Source organism: Aethalodelphis obliquidens, unplaced genomic scaffold (genome assembly GCF_003676395.1).
Source record: "Aethalodelphis obliquidens isolate GAN/ISIS:26980383/991018 unplaced genomic scaffold, ASM367639v1 scaffold29, whole genome shotgun sequence".
Lineage (NCBI taxonomy): Eukaryota > Metazoa > Chordata > Mammalia > Artiodactyla > Delphinidae > Aethalodelphis > Aethalodelphis obliquidens.
The window spans coordinates 18,183,456-18,211,348 of record NW_020837973.1 but is presented as its reverse complement, the minus strand read 5'-3'; the positions used below and the strand labels follow the sequence as shown (position 1 = coordinate 18,211,348).

Here is a 27,893-nt window from a genome sequence, read left to right as displayed (position 1 = left end):
CTACCCAACAGCCTACACACCCCAGTGTTGGAAGCCTCAGGAACACAATCACACTCATTTAAAAAAAAAAAAAAATGATACGGCAAAAAAATATGTCACAGATGAAGGAACAAGGTACAAACCTACAATACCAAATAAATGAAGAGGACATAAGCAATCTACCTGAAAAAGAATTCAGAGTAATGATAGTAAAGTTGACCCAGAATCTCAAAAATAGAATGGAGCCACGGATTGAGAAAATACAAGAAATATTTAAAAACGATCTAGAAGAACTAAAGAGCACACAAACAGAGATGAACAGCACAATAACTGAAATGAAAAATACACTAAAAGGAATCAATAACAGAATAACTGAGGCAGAAAAACAAATAAGTGAGCTGGAAGATAAAATGGTGGAAATAACTGCAGAGGAGCAGAATAAAGAAAATAGAATGAAAAGAACTGAAGACAGTCTCAGAGACCTCTGGGACAACACTAAATGCACCAATATTGGAATCATAGGGGTCTCAGAAGAAGAGAAAAAGAAAGGGTCTGAGAAAATATTTGAAGACCTTATAGATGAGAACTTCCCAAACATGGGAAAGGAAATAGTCACCCAAGTCCAGCAAGCACACAGAGTTCCATACAGGATAAACCTTAGGAAACACACACCAAGACACATATTAATCAAATTAACAAAAATTAAATTCAAAGAAAAAATATTAAAAGCTGCAAGGGAAAAACAAAAAATAACATACAAAGGAATCTTCATAAGGTTATCAGCTGATTTTTCAGCAGAAACTGCAGGCCCAAAGGGAGTGGCAGGATATACTTAAAGTGATGAAAGAGAAAAACCTACAATCAAGATTACTCTACCCAGCAAGTATCTTATTCAGATTCGATGGAGAAGTCAAAAGCTTTTCAGACAAGCAAAAGCTAAGAGAATTCAGCACCTCCAAACCAGCTTTACAACAAGTCCTAAAGAAACTTCTCTAAGTGGGAAACACAAGAGAAAAAGACCCACAAAAACAAACACAGAACAATTAAGAAAATTGTAATAGGAACATACCTATCGATAATAACCTTGAATGTAAATGGATTAAATGCCCCAACCAAAAGACACAGACTGGCTGAATGGATACAAAAAGAAGACCCATATATATGCTGTCTACAAGAGACGCACTTCAGACCTAGGGACACATACAGACTGAAAGTGAAGGGATGGAAAAAATATTCCATGCAAATGGAAATCAAAAGAAAGCTGGAGTAGCAATACTCGTATCAGATAAAATAGACTTTAAAATAAAGACTGTTACAAGAGATAAGGAGGGACACTACATAATGATCAAAGGATCAGTCCAAGAAGAAGATATAACAATTATAAATATATATGCACCCAACTTGGGAGCACCTCAGTACATAAGGCAAATGCTAACAACCATGAAAGGAGAAATCGACAGTAACACAATAATAGTAGGGGACTTTAACACCCACTTACACCAATGGACAAATCATCCAAACAGAAAATAAATAAGGAAACACAAGCTTTAAATGACACAATAGACCAGATAGATCTAATTGATATTTATAGAATATTCCACCCAAAAGTGACAGAATACACTTCTCAAGTGCACATGGAACATTCTCCAGGATAGATCACATCTTGGGTCACAAATCATGCCTTGGAAAATTCATGAAAATTGAAATTATATCAAGCATCTTTTCTGACCACAACACTGTGAGATTGGAAATCAATTACAGGAAAAAAACTGTACAAAACATAAATACATAGAGGCTAAACAGTGAGCTACTAAATAACCAAGAGATCACTGAAGAAATCAAAAAAGAAATAAAAAAAATACATAGAAACAAATGACAATGAAAACATGATGACCCAAACGACCCAGCAATCCCACTACTTGGCATATGCCCTGAGAAAACCATAATTCAAAAAGCGTCATGTACCACAATATTCATTGCAGCTCTATTTACAATAGCCAGGACATGGAAGCAACCTAAGAGGCATCGACAGATGAATGGATAAAGAAGATGTGGCACATATATACAATGGAATATTACTCAGCCATAAAAAGAAATGAAAGTGAGTTATTTGTAGTGAGGTGGATGGGCCTAGAGTCTGTAATACTGAGTGAAGTAAATCAGAAAGAGAGAAAAAAATACTGTACGCTCACACATATATATGGAATCTAAAAAAAAAAAAAGTGGTGATGAAGAACCTAGGGGCAGGATGGGAATAAACACACAAACCTATTAGAGAATGGACTTGAGGACAAGGGGAGGGGGAAGGGTAACCTGTGACAAAGTGAGAGAGTGGCGTGGACATATATACACTACCAAGTGTAAAACAGATAGCTAGTGGGAAGCAGCTGTATAGCACAGAGAGATCAGCTCAGTGCTTTGTGACCACCTAGCAAGGTGGGATAGGGAGGGTGGGAGGGAGGGAGATGCAAGAGGGAAGAGATATGGGGATATATGTATATGTATAGCTGATTCACTTTGTTATAAACAGAAACTAGCACACCACTGTAAGGAATTATACACCAATAAAGATGTTAAAAAAAAAAAAAACCTATGGGAGACAGCAAAAGCAGTTCTAAGAGGAGTTTTATAGAAATACAATCTCACCTCAAGAAACAAGAAAAATCTCAAATAAACAATCTAACCCTACACTTAAAAAACTAGAGAAAGAAGAACTAAGAAACCCAAAGTCAGTAGAAGGAAAGAAATCATAAAGACCAGAGCAGAAATAAATGAAATAGAAACAAAGAAAACAATAACAAAAATCAATAAAACTAAAAACTGGTTCTTTGCGAAGATAAACAAAATTGATAAGCCCTTAGCTAGACTCATCAAGAAAAAAAGGGGGAGGACACAAATCAATAAAATTAGAAATGTAAAAGGAGAAATCACAACTGACACTGCAGAAATACAAGGGATTATAAGAGACTACTACAAACAACTATATGCCAATAAAATGGACAACCACGAAGAAATGGACAAATTCTTGGAAAGGTAAAATTTTCCAAGACTGAATCAGGAAGAATTAGAAAATATAAACAGAGTAATCACAAGTAATGAAATTGAAACCATAATTAAAATCTTCCAACAAACAAAAGTCTAGGACTAGATGGCTCCACAGGTGAATTCTATCAAACATTTAGAGAAGAGCTAACACTGATCTTTCTCAAACTCCTCCAAAAAATGCAGAGGAAGGAACACTCCCAAAGTCATTCTATGAGGCCACCATCATCCTGATTCCAAAATCAGACAAAGATACTACAAAAAAAGAAAATTACAGACCAATATCACTGATGAACATAGATGCAAAAATCCTGAACAAAATACTAGCAAACAGAATCCAACAGCACATTAAAAGCATCACACACCATGATCAAGTAGGATTTATCCCAGGGATGCAAGGATTCTTCAATATATGCAAATCAATCAACAAATTAATGAATAAAAAACATATGATCATCTCAATAGATGCAGAAAAAGCTTTTGACAAAATTCAACACTGATTTATGATAAAAACTCTCTAGAAAATGGACATAGAGAGAAGCTACCTCAACATAATAAAGGCCATATATGACAAACCCACAGCAAGCATCACACTCAAGGGTGAAGAACTGAAAGCATTTCCACTAAGATCAGGAACAAGACAAGGATGTCCACTCTCCTCACTCTTATTCAACATAGGTTTGGAAGTCCTAGCCACAGAAGTCAGAGAAAAAAAAAAAAAAAAGGAATACAAATTGGAAAAGAAGAAGTAAAATTGTCACTGTTTGATGATGACAGGATACTATACATAGAAAATCCTAAAGATGCCATCAGAAAACTACTAGAACTAATCAATGAATTTGGTAAGGTTGCAGGATACAAAATTAATGTACAGAAATCTCTGGCATTCCTATATAGCAGCAATGAAAAATCAGAAAGAGAAATTAAGGAAACACTCCCATTTACCATTGCAACAAAAAGAATAAAATACCTAGGAATAAACCTGCCTAAGGAGGCAAAAGATTTGTACTCAAAAAACTATAAAACACTATTGAGAGAAATCAAAGATGACATAAACAGATGGAGAAATATACCATGTTCTTGGACTGGAAGAATCAATATTGTGAAAATGACTATACTACCCAAAGCAATCTACAGATTCAGTGCAATCCCTATTAAACTACCAATGGCATTCTTCACAGAATTAGAACAAAAAATCTTACAATTCATATGGAAACACAAAAGACCCTGAATAGCCAAAGTAATCTTGAGAAAGAAAAATAGAGTTGGAGGAATCAGGCTCCCTGACCTCAAACTATGCTACAAAGCTACAGTAATCAAGACAGTATGGTACTGGCACAAAAACAGAAATATAGATCAATCGTACAAGATAGAATGCCCAGAGATAAACCCACGCACATGTGGGCACCTAATTTACGACAAAGGAGGCAAGAACATACAATGGAGAAAAGACAACCTCTTCAATAAGTGGTGCTGGGGAAACTGGACAGCTACATGTAAAAGAATGAAATTAGAACACTACCTAACACCATACACAAAAATAAACTCCAAATGGATTAAAGACTTAAATTAAGTCTTAATCTAAGACTTTAAATGTAAGACCAGACACTATAAAACTCTTAGAGGAAAACATAGGTAAAGCATTCTTTGACATAAACCACAGGAAGATCTTTCTTGACCCACCTCCTAGAGTAATGGAAATAAAAACAAAAATAAACAAATGGGACTTTAAAACTTTTGCACAGCAAAGGAAACCATAGACAAGACAAAAAGACAACACTCAGAATGGGAGAAAATATTTGCAAATGAAACAACAGACAAAGGATTACTCTCCAAAATATACAAACAGCTCATGGAGTTCAGTATCAAAAAAACAAACAATCCAGTTAAAATTTGGGCAGAAGACCTCAACAAACATTTCACCAAGGAAGAAATACAGATGGCCAAGAGGCACATGAAAAGATGCTCAACATCACTAATTATTAGAGAAGCACAAATCAAAACTACAATGAAGTATCACCTCACACTGGTCAGAATGACCATTATCAAAAAAATCTAGAAGCAATAAATGCTGGAAAAGGTGTAGTGAAAAGTGAACCCTCCTGCACTGTTGGTGGGAACGTAAATTGATACAACCATTGTGGAAAACAGTATGGAGGTTCCTTAAAAAACTAAAAATAGAACTACCATATAACCCAGCAATCCCAGTACTGGGCATATACCCTGAGAAAACCATAATTCAAAAAGAGACATGTACCACAATGTTCATTGCAGTACTATTTACAATAGCCAGGACATGAAACCAACCTAAGTGTCCATTGACAGATGAATGGATAAAGAAGCTGTGGCACATATATACAATGGAATATTACTCGGCCATAAAAAGGAACAAAATTGAGTTATTTGTAGTGAGGTGGATGGATTTAGAGTCTGTTTTACAGAGTGAAGTAAGTCAGAAAGAGAAAAACAAATAGTGTATGCTAACACATATATATGGAATGTAAAATTAAAGAAAAAGGTACTGATGAACCTAGTTGCAGGGCAGGAATAAAGAGGTAGACATAGAAAATGGACTTGAGGACACGGGGTGGGAGGGAGAAGCTGGGGCGAAGTGAGAGTAGCATCGACATATATACACTACCGAATGTAAAATAGTTGGCTGGTGGGAAGCAGCAGCATAGCACAGGGACATCAGCTCGGTGCTTTGCAATGATCTAGAGGGGTGGGATAGGGAGGATGGGAGGGAGACTTAAGAGGGAAGGGATATGGGGGTATATGTATGCGTATGGCTGATTCGCCTTGTTGTGCAACAGAAACTAACACAGTATTGTGAAGCAATTATACTCCAATAAATATCTATTTTTTTAAAAAAATGTTTAGTCTAGGGACTTCTCTGGTGGTCCAGTGGTTAAGACTTTGCCTTCCAATGAAGGGGGTGCGGGTTTGATTCCTGATCGGGGAGCTAAGGTCCCACATGCCTCATGGCCAAAAAAAAAAAAACATAAAACAGGAGCAGTATTTTAACAAATTCAATAAAGACCTTAACTGTGGGCCACGTCAAAAAAAAAAATATATTAAAAAAACCCAAAACTCTTTAGTCTATTTTTTGTTACATTTATCAATTGAATATATGACTTTAATATTCTCTTTTTTACATGTGTTTTACATATATGTGCTTATTACTACAAATTGTAAGTATTTTTACAAATACTGTTGCACAAAGAAAAAATCTACTAAGTCAGAATTGGTTTCAGCTGCATAGAATAGAAATCCAGCTATAACCTCATGTCAGCAAGCCATGGAAAAGACGAAGGAAAAAAAAATGGGAGAGATGAAAGAAAATCAGCAAAAAGTACATACCAGATGAGTCTGTCCATTTAAAAAAGCTTTCCTAAAAGCTCCAAAAGGTTTCTTCCATGTTTATCTTATTGGTCAAATGGAATCCCAAGTCTACCTTGTCGCCAAGATATTTTGGGGAGGTGAGCATTTTAATTAGGCATACTGCTAGCCAAGATACAGCTCATTGATAATAGATTCTATTAATATGGAATGATTCTATTAATAAGAAGACAGAGGAAATGGATATTAGATAGGCTACTAGCAGTGACTGCCATACTCATTATCGACTTTGCAACCAGATCCCAAAATGCTAACAAAGATATAGATTGCTAAAAATAGCAGTTCAAGTACTTCAGTGGAATCAAAGATAGCAGATCTCACTGTCTTATGATTTAATGTTCTGTAGTAATTATTTACTGAAAGCTGCAGCAAGTAAATGTGGGAAATGCAGAGTGTGGAGTCACTTACAACTGCCTTTTTACTCCCTATCTTCTAACTATGGTTATTCAATATGTCTCGGCAGTGATTTTTTTTTTTAATTTATACAATGGGAGAAATTTTAAAGTGAGCACATTATTTTGCATAGAGACAATTGTCGTATGACTTCCCATTTTTTTCAAAATTCACGTAATCAATAATGATTTTTAATGACCGAATAAAATATTCAGGAAAAAGGAAAACTGTTGATGAATATTCCTTGATTACTTCTTTTTATTTTATTTATCAGTATTACTGATAATGTAAGTAAACAATTGAAAGTGAACAATTCATTGATTTTAAGAACTACTGCAGGCTTTGAGTAAATATTCAATAGAGTGTAAATATACTTTTATAGCTGAAGAATATAGTGAAACAAATTGCATATTGACTGTGTTGATATGTATGGCAGGTAAAACATTTTTGTATTATTCCAGCCATCACTTAAAGATTGAATGCAATATTCTTTGTTTCTTTTACATGACAAAGATGTGAGCATCTTTCTGGATGCTTCAATATTAACAATCAGTAACAGCTATCACATTATAATTGGAGAATGAATCAGCAATAATTGTGTCACCTTACACCTAGAAACAATCATGGAGACAGACTGATTCTGAGTTGCTGTAGCAGGAATCAAGGGGTTTAGTCTAGCTCATTGCTTTTTGGTCTAGGTTAACCAGGTAAAGTGACCGCCCATGTCTAGTTTTCTAGCTCTCTCTGGGACTTATACGTACCCCTTGATCTATTTTGTTCTGCAGAGATAATTTGATCTCAGACAGATCCCAGTCCCAGTGTTCCATGTGTCTTTTATAGAGTATACATAGATGTTGGCTTAGCCTATCAAATATGAGCATATAAGCACAGAAGAACATTAGGCATAAGAAGAGGCAGAAGGCAAGAGTTTAACCATGACTAAACCTCAGGAATATTAAGAGCACACTGGCTCCAACAAAACTAGAAGCAAGAATGTAGGCACAAAGGGTTGGAAGGAAATAATAGCTAACCCTTAAGAGTGCTTACTTTTTATACTGTAATAAACTCTTTTCCTTTACTATCTTATCTAATCATCACAACCGCCACTATTATCCCCATCTTACACAAAAGAAATTAACTATTTTGCCCGAGGGCATAGCACCAAATTTAGGCAATTAAGTTCCAAAGTCTGTGCTTTTAAAGGATATTCTATATCTACCTAAAAATAGCAAATAAATAAAACAATTAAATTAAAATGGAAGGTTTCAACTATTGCTGAGGTTACTGCTTTGAGAGAAACACTGATAGATTAACCTATCCACGTTTATGACTGGAAAATTACATAGCAGGTGGGCACCTATAGGCTAGACTAGCAGTTCCAAAGAGATGCCTTTAACTGATACTGTTCACTAATAGTAAAATTTATCACAGATGTTATGGAAGACATTTAATGGCTACAGTCTTCTTAGAGACATGTTCTGGGAATATATGTTTCTGGCTGCTGCAGTTCTTCTCAGATCAAATCATATTTCTTGTGAAAATAGTGTAGCGTTAACTGATGGAGCATAAACCTGAAGGGATAGTTCAATGGGTTTGTATTCTGAAATGAAAAAAAGAAGTCAGTTTTATTTGCTCTTAGACTCGGGTTTTGAATCAAATAATATTAGATGCATTGGGAATGTTAGAAGAGACTGCCTCAAGTTTGCGTTTTAAATGTCCATGCTTCATTTTTAAGACCAGGATAAAATATGTGACAAAAAAAAGCATCTAGAGGTTATTGAACAATTTTCTCGTGGTGGAACAATATGTCGACATTAATTGATATTTGAAGAACTGATGAATCTCAGCTAAGAAAACATAGTAAATAAAAGTTAGTTTGTAAAAAATAAAATAAAACGAAGGAAATCAATGACTGCTATTGCTTTAATAAAGGATTCCCTGCAAGTATCCTGCTGCAAAGTGTAAATGGGAGAAGCACTTCAAATCTGAGCACCTTGAAGGGAACTAGAGGACCCTTAAGACCCTTTTTAAGATTGTTTCAGTATTTAATTGACTAGGTGTGGTGCTTCCAACAACGTTTTAGGTGTGTGTTAAATGTAGTGAAAATCAGATTCTTCTTTATATGTGTCATATTTTGAAGGAAGAAATCTTTTAACTTACCGTAAGAGGGAAGAGAACAAGAAAAGGCAGAGGATATTGGGCTGGGTAATGTACTAAAGGGTGGATTAACTTCTCAGGAGACCAATAGTGGTTCACCAAGGATATTCATTGCAGTGTCACAAGAGAATAGATGGTTCTTATATGTTTAAATTTTCTTTCATGTGAGAAACCATTTTACTACTAGTCTTCTTGAAATGCTGACCCTGGAAATATTTTGTACAGACTTAATATCAATGAAATTTTACTCAGAAAATTGCAAATAATAAGTAAGCTGGTTTTCCTGATATTTTGGAGAAATACTTTAAAAATAATTAATGTATGACTTGATGCTAAAGTTATTAATGACACAAAATTATTAGGCCTTATTTTAAGCAGGAAATGATTTGTGTCCTATGTGCTACATAAAATCAACTTGAGATATAATATGCAAGAGAATATTAATGTTGGTACTAATAGTAAAAATTACCCATGATTTTGGGGGAAGGTCTAGAATTGCATTATCATTGGGGTGTATGTATGTAAATATATATATATACATATGTATATATATACATATATATGTATATATAATATATATACATATATATGTATATATATAATATATAATATATATATATATATATTAATTTTGAAAGCTTAAATTTACTCCAGATTTACTAAAACAGATACTCTGAAGCTTTGTTCTTTCCTTTACTGACTGTTGTTGCTCTATATCACTAAATGTTTTGTTTTTGTTTTTGCTGTGTATGTAGGTGGTGCTTATTATAATTAAATGCATAGGTCACTGAGGAGGAAAATTAACAGTTATATAAGGCACTAAGAAGAAAGTAAAGAGAAGGGAGAATTTATACCTCAATACTGAAGTTCATTTTTGTCTACTTCACACATAATTCCTGGCTTTATATTATAACTTCAGTCTACCAGATTGAAAGAGTCAAAAACAAGAGCAGTCTTTTTAAAAACATTTTTATGGCAACTTTTCCTGCTAAGGAAATATATCCACAGCCCTCAAATCACTTCATATCATGTAATAGCTTTTAAAACTCTTATCCTAAAATTGAAAACTATATTGCAAGGTGTGAAATTGCTGTAGACTTTATGAATATTTTTAAATAACAGATACATTACTTTATATATAGTCTATTTGCTTTGGAACATATGGATTTATTTGGTTTACCCAGTTGCAGGGAAAAAAGAAACAACTATTAAAAATACATGTATTACTGACATTTTCATAACTGTCATGAGAAAGAGAGATTCTTGTCCACATAAAAAAGGAAAGTAAAATTTTACTCATTGAACCAATTATACTCAACTATTTATTATGTGTAAAAGTGTAGAGAAAAGGAGCTGAACGTCTTCTTTCTATATGCAGGTGACATAATTCCAGTTATATCATGGCATTTCTAGCTATTTGTCACAGTGTTCCATGGAGAAATATCATTTTTCGACTTATCCATCATTATTTACTTCAAAAGTGTATAATGTATAGTAGACTATTTATGGGTAAGATAAATTATATTGTAGCTTTAATTTCTCAGGTTTACAACTCTCACTTGTGACATAGAAGATGAAGAGATTTGACATCCATTTCAAGCATGTAACTATAATTTCATAAAATTTTATGTTCCACAATATATAATGTGCGATAAAAGATGTGAAGTGCAGAAAATACTCACCATTAACTACTTCTTCGTGACCACATGTATGGGCCTTTAAAATAGGGTAAAATCTTGGGGGAAAATGTTCTTTGTTGTTGTTGTTGCAAAACTTCCAAAATAGATTAGAGTAAAATTAAAAATAAAATAAGAGAGCATGTGCATTATTAGACTAAGGCAGGATACCTGAGTCTTGTTTCTAGCCTCTCAACTGTCGAGCTGCAAAATATTGAACAAATATTTTAATATCCCAAACCCCAGGCTCTCATTCTCATCACAAAGGAGGAAAAGATTATTAATGATGTCAAAGAAAACAATATCTATAAAATAATTAGTATACTTACATAAATTACTCAAATAGAAAACATTAATATAATTATTAATAATCAAAAGATTCCATTTCCTTTGATTTATATTGTTCTCTACACACGTACCCAAGTCTGATAATAAAGCTTTTGTCTACTAATTTCACTCCATGTTATTTTTCCTGTGTTGCTAATGGAGCTTGAAATTGATGTAGTCCTTTTGAATTTCAACATAGATCTAGTCTCAGTCCCTGATAATTTTTGTTGGTACTGACTTTTTCTTCATATAAATTCACTAACACATTTATACATGAAATTATAATGAAATACATTTAATGTAATTTATCTTATCTGAAGCCATCAGGAAATTAAGGCTCTTTTACTTGTGCGTTAAATTTTATAGGCACAGAATATTTTAATGTATTAATTATTATTAGGCTGCTTTCATGAGTCATCTGGCCCCAAAAGAGTGGCAGATAATTTCACTTGGTGTAATGAAAAAAACACTGGGCAGAGAGTTGGATAACCCAGATTCTATTCTGATTTCTGTAATTAACTCCATGATACTGAGGAAATCACTTAGCCTTTCTGATTCTCAATTTCCTCAACTGTGAAATGAAGCAATTGAAACAACGTTCTCTCAGGCACTTTCCAGTTCCAAAGGCCTGATTTTATGTTGTGACAGAGCCATGCATTGAGGCTATTTTTTTCTTTTCTTTTTAAAGGTATATCTCCTTCTTCACCAATTGAAATTACACTAAATATTTTTGGAATAGCTGATCCCAAGTATTATTTAGTTTAAGAGTTGCCTATGATGAACACAGCTGAGAAACAGCCAGAGTGGTTGGTTTCTCCAGTCAAGAAGTTATGCAGTGATTTGGACTGGTGAGTTCAAGAGTCATGGTAGAAATAGTTCTAGAACATGAAAAAGCTTAAACCTCAAGTAGAGTGCCTTTAAAAAAAATTTATATGTGAACTGATATCTATATATCTGAGCTGACTGCTCAAATGCCTTTTTTTTTCTTTTTTTTTTTTTTGGTATGCGGGCCTCTCACTGTTGTGGCCTCTCCCGTTACAGAGCACAGGCTCCGGACGCGCAGGCTCAGCACGCGCAGGCTCAGCAGCCATGGCTCATGGGCCCAGCCGCTCTGCGGCATGGGGGATCTTCCCGGACCGGGGCACGAACCCGTGTCCCCTGCATCGGGGACATCAACCACTGCGCCACCAGGGAAGCCTTCAAATGCCTTTTTATTCTTCTTTCTATGAACAGGGCCAATAAATTTCAAGCATCATTAACAGCAATGGTGTACTCAAAACCAACAAATGATATGCCGAGTTCTCAGAGAAGGCTTCAGGATATAAAATGAGTGGCAACTTTGTCATATCTGCAAGCATAGAAGGATCACAGAAGCAAAGGACTCAGTGTTTAATAAGGCAATGAATTAAGCCTATTTTAAACTAAAATACATCATTATTTGTATATGAACAGAATGAAAACTTGGAATTAAAGAAACACTACGTTCAACACAAAGTGTTTCCTGCCCCACAATGGTGGGGAATCTGCTTGGGCAGCAGCTAAATTGTGGTATCCTAAAGGTTCAAGCAGAGAATTTCAAAAGCATTCTGTGCATTGTTACAAGTTTTCCAGATGTACGTATGATTCTGGATCGGGGAAAGGAACTGGGGAGAAACTGTGGACCCTGACCCTGTCTCATTCAACATATTCTGCATACTGATGTAGCTGCTAAGCTTTCTTTAAAAAAAATCCCATATTAAAATAAATGCTTAGAACAGTTGGCTTAGAGAATACTCATAAGAACATGATAAAATTAATGAATCTAAGCATTTGATTAAAGTTTAATTAATGGTCATTATTTTAATGGCAAATGGAGCAGAGGCCTTCGCCACCGTGTGAGTGTCTGTACATAAGGGGATAGCACGTTTCATCTGACTTCACACAATGATTTACATGATGACAGCTCTGCTCTCGGTCCTGAGCTCACCACACACCAGATCAACTACCCAGATTTCCCACATTATAAAGTTAAGATTGGCAGACATTTTACTCTGACTTAATACAAGAAATAGTCATTTTAAACCATATAAAGGATGAAAAATTAGCAACAATAAAATCTTTTGCAGTTTTTTTGCTGACCTTGCTGTAGAACATCAGATCCTCTAACCATGTTGATCTTTGGGGACTTACTGATGGATTTGCCCCCAGATCTGTGGAATGCAGTCAGTATTCAATAAGTGCTTATTGTATGGAAAAAGAAGGTGGGTGGTTCTGATTTGGAGTCAGTTAGACAGGATTTTTTTTTAATGTCTGGCAAAACCAAATTCAGAGTAGGAGATTTATAGGTTCATTCTACATGGAAAAGTCTGAATGATTCCTGGAATTGACACGATGGTGTCAGAATGACTCCCTCTCTCCTTTCCTTGTTTCTCTCATCTCAGTCTGCCTTTGTGTGTAGACTTTGTTTTCTTCTGTTTTCGAGGTATCTCCATTATTGTCCAGCATGTAGAGTGAGATGGGGAACTATCTTAATAGTCAAGCAGGGACTTCTTTGACCGGAAAGGCAGATTCTTACTGACATTGACCAGATCTGAGATCTGAGGTCTCTGCCCATAGAATGACCAAAGGGATAAAATGCAGTACTTAACAACATCACTAGATTCACACAGGGGATTGGTACAGGATCACTTATACAAAGGAAGCAGCAAATGTGTTTACTAGAAATAATAAAGATATTGGTAGGAAAAATTAAACAAGCAAACAAATTCAATAATGTGTTAGAAATTTGGAGCACATAACCAAGAAATCAAAATTATCTCTTTAATTGAAAGTCATGACTTACTTTTTAAAACTAAATAGCAATAATATTTGATTTCTGTAATTATTTACATGTATCAGTTTTTTCTTGCTGCATCACAAATTCCCACAAACTTAGCAGCTTAAGACAACACCTATTTATTAACTCACAGTTCTGCAGGTAGAAATCTAGCACAGCATGACTGGGTTCTCTGCTCAGGGTCTCACAAGGTTGAAACCAAGGTGTCAGCAGGGTAGAATTGATCTCGTTGCTATTGTAGAACTGAGGTGTCTTCATACAGCTAGCGATGACGTGGGGACTGCCCTCAACTCCCTTCTGTATTAGCAATTTTCAACATGGGTATTTGTTTTCTTCCAAGCCATCTGAAGTATGTGTCTCTGACTTCCTTTTTCTACACCTAGGAAAAAACCCTTCTGCTTTCAAAGATCACATGTGATTAGATCAGGCTCACCAAACATAAAGTAACCTTAAAGGTTAAGTCCATAGTCTTCCCAGTCCCGGGAATTTTACAGGGAATGTACACCAAGGGGAGAGAAACCTTAGGCAGTATAGTAGAATCCTGCCTATCACACCATATATGTTGGAGTTCAATCATAATTTAGAATTAAGGCTTGATTCGGATTCAGTTCTGTATTATTTATGATCTAAAATAATACATTGAAGTATGATCGGACCCTGGTTGATCTCAGAAATTCTGTCTATAACTTACCTTAATCAGCAATCAATGATATATGAAGAGAAAAATATTGTAACAAGCAGTGAAAGGAGATCAGTAAAATATATTTTTTTAATTTAGGAAATAATGCAAATATACAGTCTATGGTATTCGTATGTCAGTTTCAGGAAAATGTGCTACAAACACACATACATACATGATTCCATGGAGTCTATGAATTATTAGGAAATTTTAATCACAAAGCAACTCAGTTTCTTCTGAAAAGTAATCAAACTTTGAGAGATTTATTCATTTCAGGTCTCAATCAATGTCAAATTAAACATCTGCCCTTATAATCCTGAATTCTTTGTTTTAAAAAAATTTGGCCTGTAAAAATGCAATAGCCTGAAATCAGTTTATTTCACTCAGGCACCCAATACTATGTATCTGCTAAGAAGCAGTCAAAATTGAGGTTCTAGTATCTGTGAAATCTGTGCTCATTTTTCTTTTTTTTTGTTCTTTCCTTTTAAGGCTAAAGTCAAATTGGACCTATTGTCTCTTTGGTGGTTTCTAGGGAATCCTAGTAGCCCTAGTGGGAAGTGAATCCTGAGAATGATTCTTTCCTTAATGTGTTTATAATGAGAGCTTTAAAAAAAACATAGCTAACCTATACTTAGAAACAAGATGTAACCTACTGCATTTCTTACACAGAATGGTAACTCTATTTCTCTTTAACAAATTGAAATTTAACATCAAGTTTACTCATTTTTATACTTTTGGCAAAAAATAATATTTAAAGTATAAATTATCATGCAGATAAGATAATATTTATGGCACTGTTATAGGATATAAGACTGAGAGAGATGAATTCTTAACAGTAAATTTGACATAAAGCTTAACTCATGATACAAAGAAAGCAACCTATTTAAGTAATTGGATTTTTTTTTTGTATTGGTGATATTATACTTTCAAAATCCACTTAAAGTAGTTACTGTAAAGTGAGGAAAGGAAATAAAAGACTTCAATGAGATGGCTTTGTGCTTTAACACATAAAGCAATCCCCACAGTAATGCATGTTACAGAAAATGGGTCACCTTCAAACCACCCTTGAAAAAAAGCAGATAATATAATTTCAGATTGTGTTCTTAGAGTATTGTTTTAGAGTATGTACATCTACTTGACCTTTATTCATTTTGCAGAAATGTGCATGTGTGAGCACATGAAAACATGTATAACTACCACCTCTTTCTCTTTCTTTCTCTCATATACAACACGTACACATGTCTAAACATCCTCCCACAAATTCCCATGTCTATTTGTGTGGTTATTAGTAAATTGTGACAAAGAAACCACACGTGTTAATGACTATTTCTCTAATTAAATAGTTACTCCATTTCATCTTTAACATAATTGATTTGTATATGTTTCAAAGCAAATTATAGTATAACCATGGGCAGAAACTCAGGAAAATAATTTTCATTGAAGAATTTCACTGATATAAAAGTTAACTATATTCTCTTCAACATAAATATTGTTCACAATTTTCTAGTTGACTATTAATTGTTCCAAATCTATAATTGACACAGCATATTATTTATATGATTTCTAACTATTAATGTAATATCACTTTGTACTTTAAGAAAACACAAATATAGCATTTTTAAAATTATACAGCATATGCTTACAAACATTTTCTATAGAAAATTAGGATTTGAGAGGCACGAAACTATAAAAAGAAACAGTATTTCCAATGGATATCTTTGTTGTTATGACACATAGTGTTCCCTACTGGACTCTGGACTCCTGTGTCTTTGAGAGCAAATACTACGTGATGTTCTCTAGAGCCTAGTGCAATCACTAGTGGGCAGTCCAAAGCATTTTTGAATGAAGCCAATCTCAGGAATGCTTCCATAATAATGCAATTGGGTTTTGTTCCAACTGATGTCACAGAACACTTGGGTAGCTAGCATCTGTGGCTAAGCTAATTATGCTTACCAAATTAAAAGAAAGCTCCTTTGGTTTAAGTGCTAGTCGCATGGGATTAGACTACCTGATTGCAATCTCAGCTTTGTGTCTTTCTGTGTGTGTCCTGAGCCAACTTGGCCTCTCTGTGCCTCAATTTCTATATCTCCCAGATGGGGATGATAATAATAGGGTTGTACTCATATGGTTGTTTTGAGTATTAAAGTGTATAAAGTATATAAAGCCATTAGAAAATTGTATAGCCAAAAGTAGAAGCTTGATAGGGTTTCCTAACATTATTTTGTATCCAATTAGTTTTCTTGCACCTATTTACATAAATTGATATAAGTGAAGTGGAAACAAATATTGCTATCCTGGGCTTGTTTGGATGTAAATAGAGATAAATGAAGGGAAGTGGACATTATGAAGTTAACTTCTCTACAATATCCTCCATATTTTATGATACAAATATTAGAATCCACATTTTACATATGAGGATTCTGAAGTCCAAAGAAATTTGTTAACTTACACAGTAACATCCAGGTAAGAACGAATGGGTTTGGGACTCTAACCCCAAATTTTGATACTCATAATCATGGATTTTAGATCAATCCATGTTTTATATTAGAGTTAAGATTTGGGTCTGTCTGCTTTATTAGATGCATGTACTAAGAAGTTAGGATAGAACATATAGCTTTTGAAAATTAAATTTTACATGTTGAACTATTAGAATTTAGTTTAAAAATTTTATCTATCAGATTTATTATATTAGCATATCATTTTTTTTGAGAGTTAAGTAAAGCTTATAAAATGTGTAACACAGTGCCTGATATTCAGTAAGGGCTAATAATAAAAGTAATAACATAGAGACAAAATAGTAATAACTTAATAAATGATATCTAGCTATAATGTTGTATTATGATTATTAATAATCCATGATTATTGGCATTATTTTTTGTATATTTTTGGCATTTATTTTAAATCTAGAATAAATCACACAAACCTATCTAGTGTTCTGAAAAGTAACAACATTTGAAATCATACATAAAATTCACTTTTATTCCAAATAGAGATTCTGTTACTGACAATTTGATGACTAGTTTATTGTTGGAAATGTTTTTTTTACCTAAAATCTGGCTTTGTGAAAAATGTTTTACAGTTTTGGAAATGTAGGAAAGAAATTATTTTAACCTTCTTCCCCACATTTTTCCTCCCAAATCCAGGTACCATGACAATGACCTCTTAAACTTTTACAGAAATACCTATTAATATAGTGTGACACTCTCAAATGATATGATATAATCTGGTCAAGGTAAAGTTGTAAAAGATGACAATCTAAAAACATAGTTAGGATGCCCCTCACATGTAACCACACATGCAATCTTCAAGGAGAAAAAGAAAGATGAAAGAGAACATTGGGTGGATAGTATATATTTTTCTTTAATGGGATGTATAATATATCCAAGCATAGTAGCTTTTGTTGCTCCCAAGCACTGCAAATAGTCTTTGTTCTTCTTTGCCTTTCCTTGGCTTACCTTGGGGGAGGTGTGGGCCCTTTTGAAATGAATTTCTACTCTCTTAAATAGAAGGTGAAATATTTCCAGATGATAAATAGCTTTGGGTCTGTAACCCAGGCAGGGGAGTTCTCAACTAACATTGGGCTGTTAAAGGTAATTTCCAGCCTTGTAAAGTGATATTCCTTTTGCTCAAATGACAACAATCAAGCTAGGAAGAACAAATGAGTCCCCTCAGGGAGCAGAGTGGAATAGAATGTCAAATATTCTTGGACATTCAGTGGCTTACAAAAGAGAGAAATTTTGCATTATGGCATTACCCAGGCAGAGTTATAGATCATCTTTTTGTCTGGTCTTCTTTCACAAATAAACAGTGCCTTAAACATAATCTAATCACTTTGTAGCTGATACAATGGCCACTGTGAGGTTCCTGAGAACTAAGCAGCTACAAAGAAGACAAACTAAGTATTTTATGTTCACCAAGGACAATGTAGCAAAAGTAGTTTGTTTTGTACATAATAAAATTATTTTGCCCAAAGAAATTCACATAAAATTTTCTCATACTCATTTTGGCCCATTTATCTGAATGAATCCTGTATGTAAATAAAAGTTACAATATTACTTCCTAGCTCATGCACTAACTGCTGAACCATAGTACTAAATCATTCTACAGCCTTCATAATCATAGATTTTAAAATTGGAAATAAGTATTACTGTTTACATGCTGTTATTACAGCAACATTTACTGAGGCATGTCCTGTACTGGGAAGCTTTCCCCTAGACTGAATGTATTTATGGAGATGGCTGGTGGAAGATGTCTGTAATCTGTGTTACAAGGATGTCAGTATTAAGTACTGTTATGGCACCACAGTGGCTCTTACATACTTAGAAGCTGAAGAGATATTCTAAGATAGAAGAGTAAAGCTTTAAAAACACATTGGGAAGTTTCACGTTCTAGCAGACATTCAGAATGGGGCCTAGTTTCCTGAGAAAGATAATGATGAGAAAATAATTAATATAAATAGGCATGATTCTTTTAAACTTAAAGAAAACACAGACACAAAATCCAAATGCAATGATTGAAACTTTCTTGGATATATGTTCAAAAAAAATAAAGAACTGAAAAAGGTATTTGGAGAGACAAGAGGAGAAAATTGAATATGGCTGGTTATTAGGTGATGATGGGCATAATGCTGAATGGGGTGGTGTGGCGGGCATCAGACAGTTTAGCCCATTTCTATAAACTGATAAGTGTGTGAAGGATTGGTGACAGGTCAAGTAAGTTCAAAGCTACTTACAAGTATTTATATTGAGAGGGTTCCAACTTCTGAAAAAGACTCAGAAATGCCATTAAGACTCTTAAATGATTAAGAGAAAAGGAGAAAGACATGCAGGGTAAAACATAGAGATTAACTGATAGTCTGTATACAGAATTCCTTCCACCTACATGATAATGCATGGAATCCAGACATAAATGAGCAGAAGGTAAACAATAAAGAAATTTTGAAAAAAGAAGTTCTTCTGTAGAGAATCTGGAAATAATTAGGGCAGTGATGGAACTCCACTGTGGTTAGAATGTCCCCAACCAAATATCTGAAATTAAAAGGAATGATTGATTCTCTTTCCATTCAACCTAGGACAAAACTGCAATCAAAAAATTCAACCCACAAGTTCAAAACTCCATCCTTAAATATGAACAGACAAATGAGAGTCTTCAGACATTTAAGGAAAGCCAGCAATATGAAAGTCAAAGGCTCAAATACCAAAAACAACAAAATAATCTAAGGAACAGAAAATTTAGGAAACACACACACACACACACACACACACACAAATTAGAGTCCTCAAAAAGATTCAAGAATTCCCGGTGTCCACAAAATAGGAGCACAATTCTATTAAAAGGGGACATTCGTAGTAAAGGAAAAAAATCTTGGAAATTAATATACCTGTCGTATGTGTGTGTACACACATGGGTATATGTGTATTGACTTTGAAAATGCTGAAAATAATCAATAAATAATTTTAAGATAAATTTTAATTTTTTCACAAAATAGACCAAAAGATATAGAAATGAATGACTGTAGAAAAAGTATATTATTTACAGAAGGTCCATGAGATGTAACATTGAGCATATGAATTCCAGAAAGACAACAGGAAACATGGAGGATAGAGCATAATCATGGAAATAATCATAAAAGGAAATTTCTCAGTGCTGAAGGAAAATAGTTTTTGAACTGAAGGAACTTACTAAGTGCCCGACCCAAAGAAAGAAACACAAACACATATCAACTCACATCTGGAGACAATGTTCAAAACACAAGCACACATAAACACACACTTGGAGACAGTGCTCTAAATAATTAGAATACCAAAATAAAAATAAGATTGTAATTTTAGAGTAATAAATAAAATGGGGAGAAAAAAACAGGCTCTTTACTTGCAATGGAAATATAATCAGACAGACATCAGTTTTACCATTGGTTTCTAGAAGACTATAGATACATGCCTTTAAATGTGTGAAGGGAAAATTATTGCCAATCTAGAACTATATGCCCAGACAATAATTAAGTATATGTGTAGGTAAAGAAATAAAGGCATTTCTGACATCCAAAGACTAAAGAAACTTACCTCTCACAGACACATTCTCAAGAAGTTATAGGAAAAGCAATTATTCTCTAATAAATATGTAAAATAAATAAATAAATAAATAAATAAAAAGAATACATCTACAAATGGAACAATTCTCATAGAAAAAAAAGTTATAGGAGATTGGCGGCAACAAACAAATTAGTCAACTAATATAGAAGAAAATATAAAATCCAAGAAATAGTGTTTCAAACCAGGAGATTAATAAAGAAAAATTCCAGGTTGAAAATCGTGCAAATGCTCTAGTTTGGAGTAGGAAGAAAGAGGGGTCCCTGAACAACGTATGTTTTGAAAAGATTTGATGTTGGCCCTGAGAAATGAGGTGAGCTTAAAGATATGAGAAAAGCAAATAATACAAACAAAAAGATATCTCAAAAAACTCCATATGCAAAATGAAAATATTGTAATCATATCGACACTGTATGTTATTTGGCTATGAACAAATATATGTACATTATTATAATTATCAAAAGAGTGTTAGTGTTTTGTTTAGTTTTATTTTATGTTTTAGCAGCAACTGATGGAGAGGGCTTTGAAGGCCTATGTATTAATCAGGGTTCTCCAGAGAAATAGTCAATAGGATATATATTTATTTATTATCAAGAATTGGTTTGTACAATTATGGAGGCTGACAAGTCCCGGGATTTGCAGTCAGCAAGTTGGAAACCCAGGAGAACACATGGTATATTTCTATTGCAAAGACCAACAGGCTCGACTCAGAACTGATGTTTCAGTTCAAGTCTGGAGGCAGAATAAAAACCAGTGTCACAGCTTGAAGGCAGCCAGGCAGGAGGAGTTCCCTCTTACTCATGGAAGGGTCAGCTTTTTTGTTCTATTCAGGTCTTCAGTTGATTGGATGAGGCATACCCACATAAGGGACCACAGTCTGTTTTACTTTGTCTATTGATTCAAATGTTATTCTAATCCAGGAATATCCTCACTGATATACCAAGAATAGTCTGTGACCAAATGTCTGGGCATCCTGTGGCCCAGTCAAACTAATACATAAAATTAACCATTAGAGCTTGCTTTTAAAAAAGAGACCAATAAATAAATAAATACATAAATAGACCAAATTGACAAAATCTTTACGCTTAATTCTGTATAATACAGACAATGGAATTCAGGGATGAGAAAGGGAAGGAGTTTAAGGGGACTGTAAATGTGTTAATGTTATAATGGTAGAAAATAGAGAACCACAGTTACGTTGTATGATTGCACTGAATTCAGACCCAAAGTACACGTATACTATTCAGACCAGTATTTCATTGATAACAAGTAAAATAAGAGATACTAAAACTCTACTGGAAAAAAAAAGAGGTGGCATGGGGTTTGCAAGTCAATAAGTATTATTCAAATTGATAAAAGAAATACTATTATAACATTTTTTATTTAACAAATATCCACATATTTTTTTTTAATAAGAATTCAACAGAAACAGTTAAAACATGATTTCCCTGGTGAATGAGACTGAGAAAAGGAAGGTAAAATTGTGCATTACAAGCTCTTCCATACTCTGATTTTAGCCATTTCAATGTAGTACTTTGATTAAAATACCTGTGATTAACTTAAATAGATGTAATAAATTCATACTTATTGATAAAGCAAATTGTTGTATAATCCATCTAAAATTCAGGTTATAAAATAGTATGTAGTGTACCATAAAACCTATAGATATATAATTAATAAAGTAATTTGCAGGTATATACATCAAATGAAATACCTGTTAACACAATTTTTGATTTTCTAGCAAAAACTTTTCAGAATCATACATTTCTCCTTCCAACATCCTCCATGCCCTCCTCATGCCTGTAACCACCCTAATCCTGGCAAATAGCAAATGGAAATAAAATCATTGCTGGGTATAGTGATATAAAAAGTATTTCCCAGGGCTTCCCTGGTGGCGCAGTGGTTGAGAGTCCGCCTGCCGGTGCAGGGGACACGGGTTCGTGCCCTGGTCCAGGAAGATCCCACATGCCGCGGAGCGGCTGGGCCCGTGAGCCATGGCCGCTGAGTCTGCGCGTCCGGAGCCTGTGCTCTGCAACGGGAGAGGCCACAACAGTGCGAGTCCCGCGTACCACAAAAAGTATTTCCCATTTTATGTGCACTCTTCAACCCAGAGAAAATAAGAGTAAATTTCTTTTTTTCTGCAGCAGTTTGTAAAATATAATCTGAGAGATGCTAGTAAACACTTAACTTTAGCTTAGCTTTCTCAAAACTTTTAGACACTGGAGTTCAGATTTGCTTACACTCCGAAGCTAGTCCTCAGTATCTTTTTTAAGCCTCTCTCGGCATCTCATTTTCACGCTCCATCTGAGATGACTTGGAAAACATCAGAAAATAACAACACCACTTCCACAAAACATCTGCCTGGACAGTGCATATTTCTATAGCTATCACTTATGGAACTCTCTGGGAGAAATTTTATTTTAAGTGTCAATACTAAAAGATGATATTATTGGATTTGGCTGCTTCGGTCAGTAAATACAGTCAGCGCCTACTCAGAAACAACTTTTTTAAAAAAATAATCAGAATAAGAAATATTTCTTGCGTTATTTTTAAATCACTATAAAGGAAAATAATTTTATCCTTGTGGAATTATTATCTTCCATGGAACTTAAAGCCGCTGTGTAAAATGGCATCATGCGATTGTTCATAGTTAACACAACCCAAAGATTCATCAAGTGAATCCTTCTGTAACCCTCCCACCTGCTAAATGCAAATAAAACTGAGAAGTAGCTTCATAATGTAAGCTAAGCCTGAGTTGCCTTGCTAAAAGTTTAAGAAACCGAACTCATCTGTAGACATCACGTTCTGGAATCATTCAAGATTCAAAAATTTACATTTTTGGTCTTTATAATTACCCTTCTATTTATATTTACCTGTTTATTTAAGGAATTAAGACAACACACACATATTCATCACATTGTTTATAAAAGGATAAGCAAAACCCATTGAATCATTCAATTTCCTTTGAACAAATGTAGTACAGATATTAAAAAATAATTCTGAAAAGTTTCAAATTATACTGAAAATGATTATGGTATATTGTTATTGAAAATGTTGACTTGTTTCTCATTTTTATATCATGTATATATATATTTATAATCAGATAATATTAGATATACATATAAAACATATACAAACATATTTCTATATGTATACCCTTTCATTTATATATGAATATATGTGTATATATAATGGAAAGTGTATAAAATGATAAAAGAAGTTATCTCTAAGTAAGAGGGTGATAGGGATTTTTATGTTAGTTTACAACATAAACTATTATGTTATATATGTTCTCTATTCAAATTATTTTATATGTGATACAAAGCAAATTCTGCAATACCCAACATCAGGCCAACATCATTTATTTAACATTAGAATTGACGTTGCAAAAATACCAATACTTTTAGCTAGTCACGCATGTACTGGACTCAATACTGAATAACTAATTTTATTTTATTTATTTAAAAAATATCTTTATTGGAGTATAATTGCTTTACAATGTTGTGCTAGTTTCTGTTGTACAACAGAGTGAATCAGCTATATGTATACATATATCCCCATATCCCTTCCCTCTTGAGCCTCCCTCCCACCCTCCCTATCCCACCCATCTAGGTTGTCACAAAGCATCAAGCTGATCTCCCTGTGCTATGCAGCAGCTTCCCACTAACCATCCATTTTACATTTGGTACTGAATAACTAATTTTAAACATTGCCTTCAATGCTGGGCACTGCAGGTGATCTTCTTTAAGGTATTAACATGCAATGAACTGCTGTAACCATTCTAATCCTCTCAAGAATTTTACATTCATCCATCTCATTTTCAGTTCAAATTTAACATATTTTCACATATTTCTTCTGAAACTTTAATCTCTGCAAAACCCAAATTTAAATTAGAAGGAAAAGGTAGAAGTGTAAAGAGTAGCAGCAACTGAATTTAATTTGGATGTTGAATAGAGCTGAAAAGACATTTGCTTTTTTATTCATATGTCAGTTTGAAAAGAAAACAGTTCTGATTTTGGCTAAATGAAAATCTTTTTTGGTGACTCTACTTGGATCACATTGTAAAAACCTACTTAAAATTTTCACTTGCTTCCACAATATTACCACATATTCTTTGGAGCCATTGGCAAAATGATCCAGTTTATAAAGACATTGCTTTTGCATTGGGCTTTTGCTTGTCTCATATCTTTAGATAAATTTGAAAGTAAAAGTAAACGTTCATGTGTTGAATGTCTTTAATAGTATGGATGAAATTTGTAATTTGAAATTCCTAAGTTCAAAGAACATTTATCTACAGCTTGATTTTATGCTTGAAACTTCCTATGCTTCATAGCAGTTCATAAAATATTAGGAGGAAAAAACTTCTTCCTGTCATTCTTTGCAATCTTCCTTAGACTTGAGTAAAATATACAGAAACTTTTAAAGAAAAATCAAAACCTGGTACCCCCTTATAATTTTCTCATTGTTTAAATTATATCATTTACCCAGTACAAATCCTTTGCTTATGCTCTTATACAAATATACTTTCAGAGCAATTTGAAGTAAATACAAATTCACAAAATGAATAAAGTCATTTTAATAACATAAATATGAAGGATGACGTTATTTTACTGAAGCTAAAGCAGAATGTTGAGTTTAAGAGAAAAGATGTAGCCAAGTTGAGTTTTGTGTTTTGGTATTACTAATATGAATACACAGAACGCCTATTTGCAAAGGATAGCTATATAATTTAAAATATTTTCAAAGCTTTTATGTTGTGTTGAAGCATTAAGAAAAACAACTCATTTTTACCCCAAATTTTGCAAGACACCTATACTTGTGTGAAAATTTTAAATCACAGCCCAAATGGCTATGGTCACTTTAAAAGTTTAACATTTTATCTTTGACTGATCCGTTGACTGGAATGAGCTTTTAAAAATAAAAATTTGGGGCTTCCGTGGTGGCACAGTAGTTGAGAGTCCGCCTGCCGGTGCAGGGGACACGGGTTCGTGCCCCGGTCTGGAGCGGCTGGGCCCGTGAGCCATGGCTGCTGAGCCTGCGCGTCCGGAGCCTGTGCTCCGCAGTGGGAGAGGCCACAACAGTGAGAGGCCCGCGTACGGCAAAAACAAAAACAAAAAAACCCACAAAAAATAAAAAAATAAAAAAAATAAAAATTTGAACATTGAAATCAAATGGCTGTACCTAAATGAGTGAGAATAGTTTGAAACATTTTAGATCAGCATTTGGATAAAAAATAATATTATTTATAAGAATATGTATCCTTTTAAATTTAAATAGAATGTAAATGTATATTATTTATGAAATATATGAGTACACATATTCTTAGAGAATTATATATAATGAAATATTTATATCATATTATTTATCTATATACATTTATTCTTGGATAATTTATAGATCTCCAAGACTACGTCCATCTCTCATTAATTCTTGGACTCCAGATTGAAAAACACTGATTTACAGTATCACAATAATAATTTCTCTTCTCTTTGGTCCTCTCCCCTATTATATTGATGTGTGTCTTATTCCATACTGTATTATAGTGAATTATACATGTGTTGAATTTCAAAAGAACTTAGCAGAAATTAAAAATTTTCTATATTATAACATTTCAAATATATAGAATAGATTAGGGCTAACCATTTGCCTGTGAATCTGAAAGGATAATCAGTTATTCTACCCATTGCTTGGCTGAGTAATATTGAATAACTCATTGAGAGTCAGTCTGTTAAAATGAGATACTCCATAGTACATATCTGAAATTGACCTGGTATGCCAAAATTCTCCTCTCCTTTCAAATGAAAAGGCTCAGTGTTTTCTGATTTTTTTTTTTTTTTTTACCATATCTCTCACTGGATTCACGTCACTGATTTCTAGCCTCAGAGTATTTGGAAGTTGTATGATTTAATATATATGACCTAATTTATTTTAATACAACAATCATTTAAAATGAAACTCTAAGTACACTTAAGAGTTGTGCATTTCCTTTTATGAAAATTTTATTCCCCAAAGTATATAAAAGAAGTAAGTGTTCAAAATAGTTGTATTTATGCATGTTGATGGATTTGGGGCTGTACTTCTAACCTCTGTAATGCATGGAGAAATAAGATGGATTGACAGGAGAGTGAATGAAAGGATAGGGATATGATCTATCTATGTGATAAGTCGAAAGCCTATATGATTAAATTGGAAGATAAACAGTGGAATCTCTGAGATATATATAGGTATATATAGGTGTCCACCATACATTTTTTCAACTTTTTTTTGTGTTAAAAATGCTTATAATAAAAAAAATGGTGGGAAAAAAAGGAAAAAAACCCCATAAGATTTTGGTTTAACTTTTCTGGTAAAAAATTATACTGCAAGTATGGCTTTTTAACGTGGGGCCATCTCTTTAATGGTGTTTCTCTGTCTCTCTTTCTCTCTCTCTCTCCCTAAAGCTCCATTCTGACTTAGATAAGGGAGAGGGCACTGTTAAATACACCCTCTCAGGAGATGGCGCTGGCACCGTTTTTACCATTGATGAAACTACAGGGGACATTCATGCAATAAGGAGCCTGGATAGAGAAGAAAAACCTTTCTACACACTTCGTGCTCAGGCTGTGGACATAGAAACCAGGAAGCCCCTAGAGCCTGAATCAGAATTCATCATCAAAGTGCAGGATATTAATGATAATGAGCCGAAGTTTTTGGATGGACCTTATATTGCTAGTGTCCCAGAAATGTCTCCTGTGGGTGAGTAAGCGAATCAAAATTCTGTCAGATGAGACGAGGCCTTTTCAACATTTATTTTCTCCAGGTTGATGGAAATATCTGGCTTGTAACTCAGAAGATTATTCCTGCACTGTAGAGGATACAATTAATTTCATTTACTTTTTTTTTCTACTTAACTTTGTTTTTTCTTCCTGCTCCATTCTAAATATATGAATAGATACATAAATATCTAGGATCTATAACATTCTTCACTATTTTACAATCTTTGCATTTCCCTGAATTCATGGAATTCCTTTGTACTTTAAGTACATAACTCACTTTTTACAGTAACTGATTGTCATTGCAAATTCAGATGCCTTCACAGTGTGAAGGTAACATCAAATACCAGATAGTCATACTTCACTCAAAATAAATTATTCAAAGTATGTATTGCATCTGAGTCTCAAAGTGGTTCAGAAAGAGATGTGTTGCATTCTTTGTAGCTATCCATAGAGACTTTGAGAAAAGGTATTGTACCCTTTGTGGCTATAAGTAACCTACAGTAGTTATTCTATCAAACTAGGAAGCAAATATCATTATGAAGTCATTACTAGAATAAATTTACAGTTAAGCTATAGTATCAT

At 33.9% G+C, this 27,893-nt stretch overlaps 1 protein-coding gene across 2 annotated transcripts in view; it reads left to right on the top strand.

Annotated features, from left to right (window-relative positions):
* CDH12 (cadherin 12) overlaps nt 1–27,893 on the top strand; it is a 406,688-nt gene that overhangs the window by 174,681 nt on the left and 204,114 nt on the right. For both annotated transcript variants that reach the window (XM_027125363.1, XM_027125364.1), the window contains exon 3: nt 26,997–27,291. In XM_027125363.1, the coding sequence (XP_026981164.1) occupies nt 26,997–27,291 (295 nt within the window). The remainder of the gene's footprint in view (nt 1–26,996; nt 27,292–27,893) is intronic.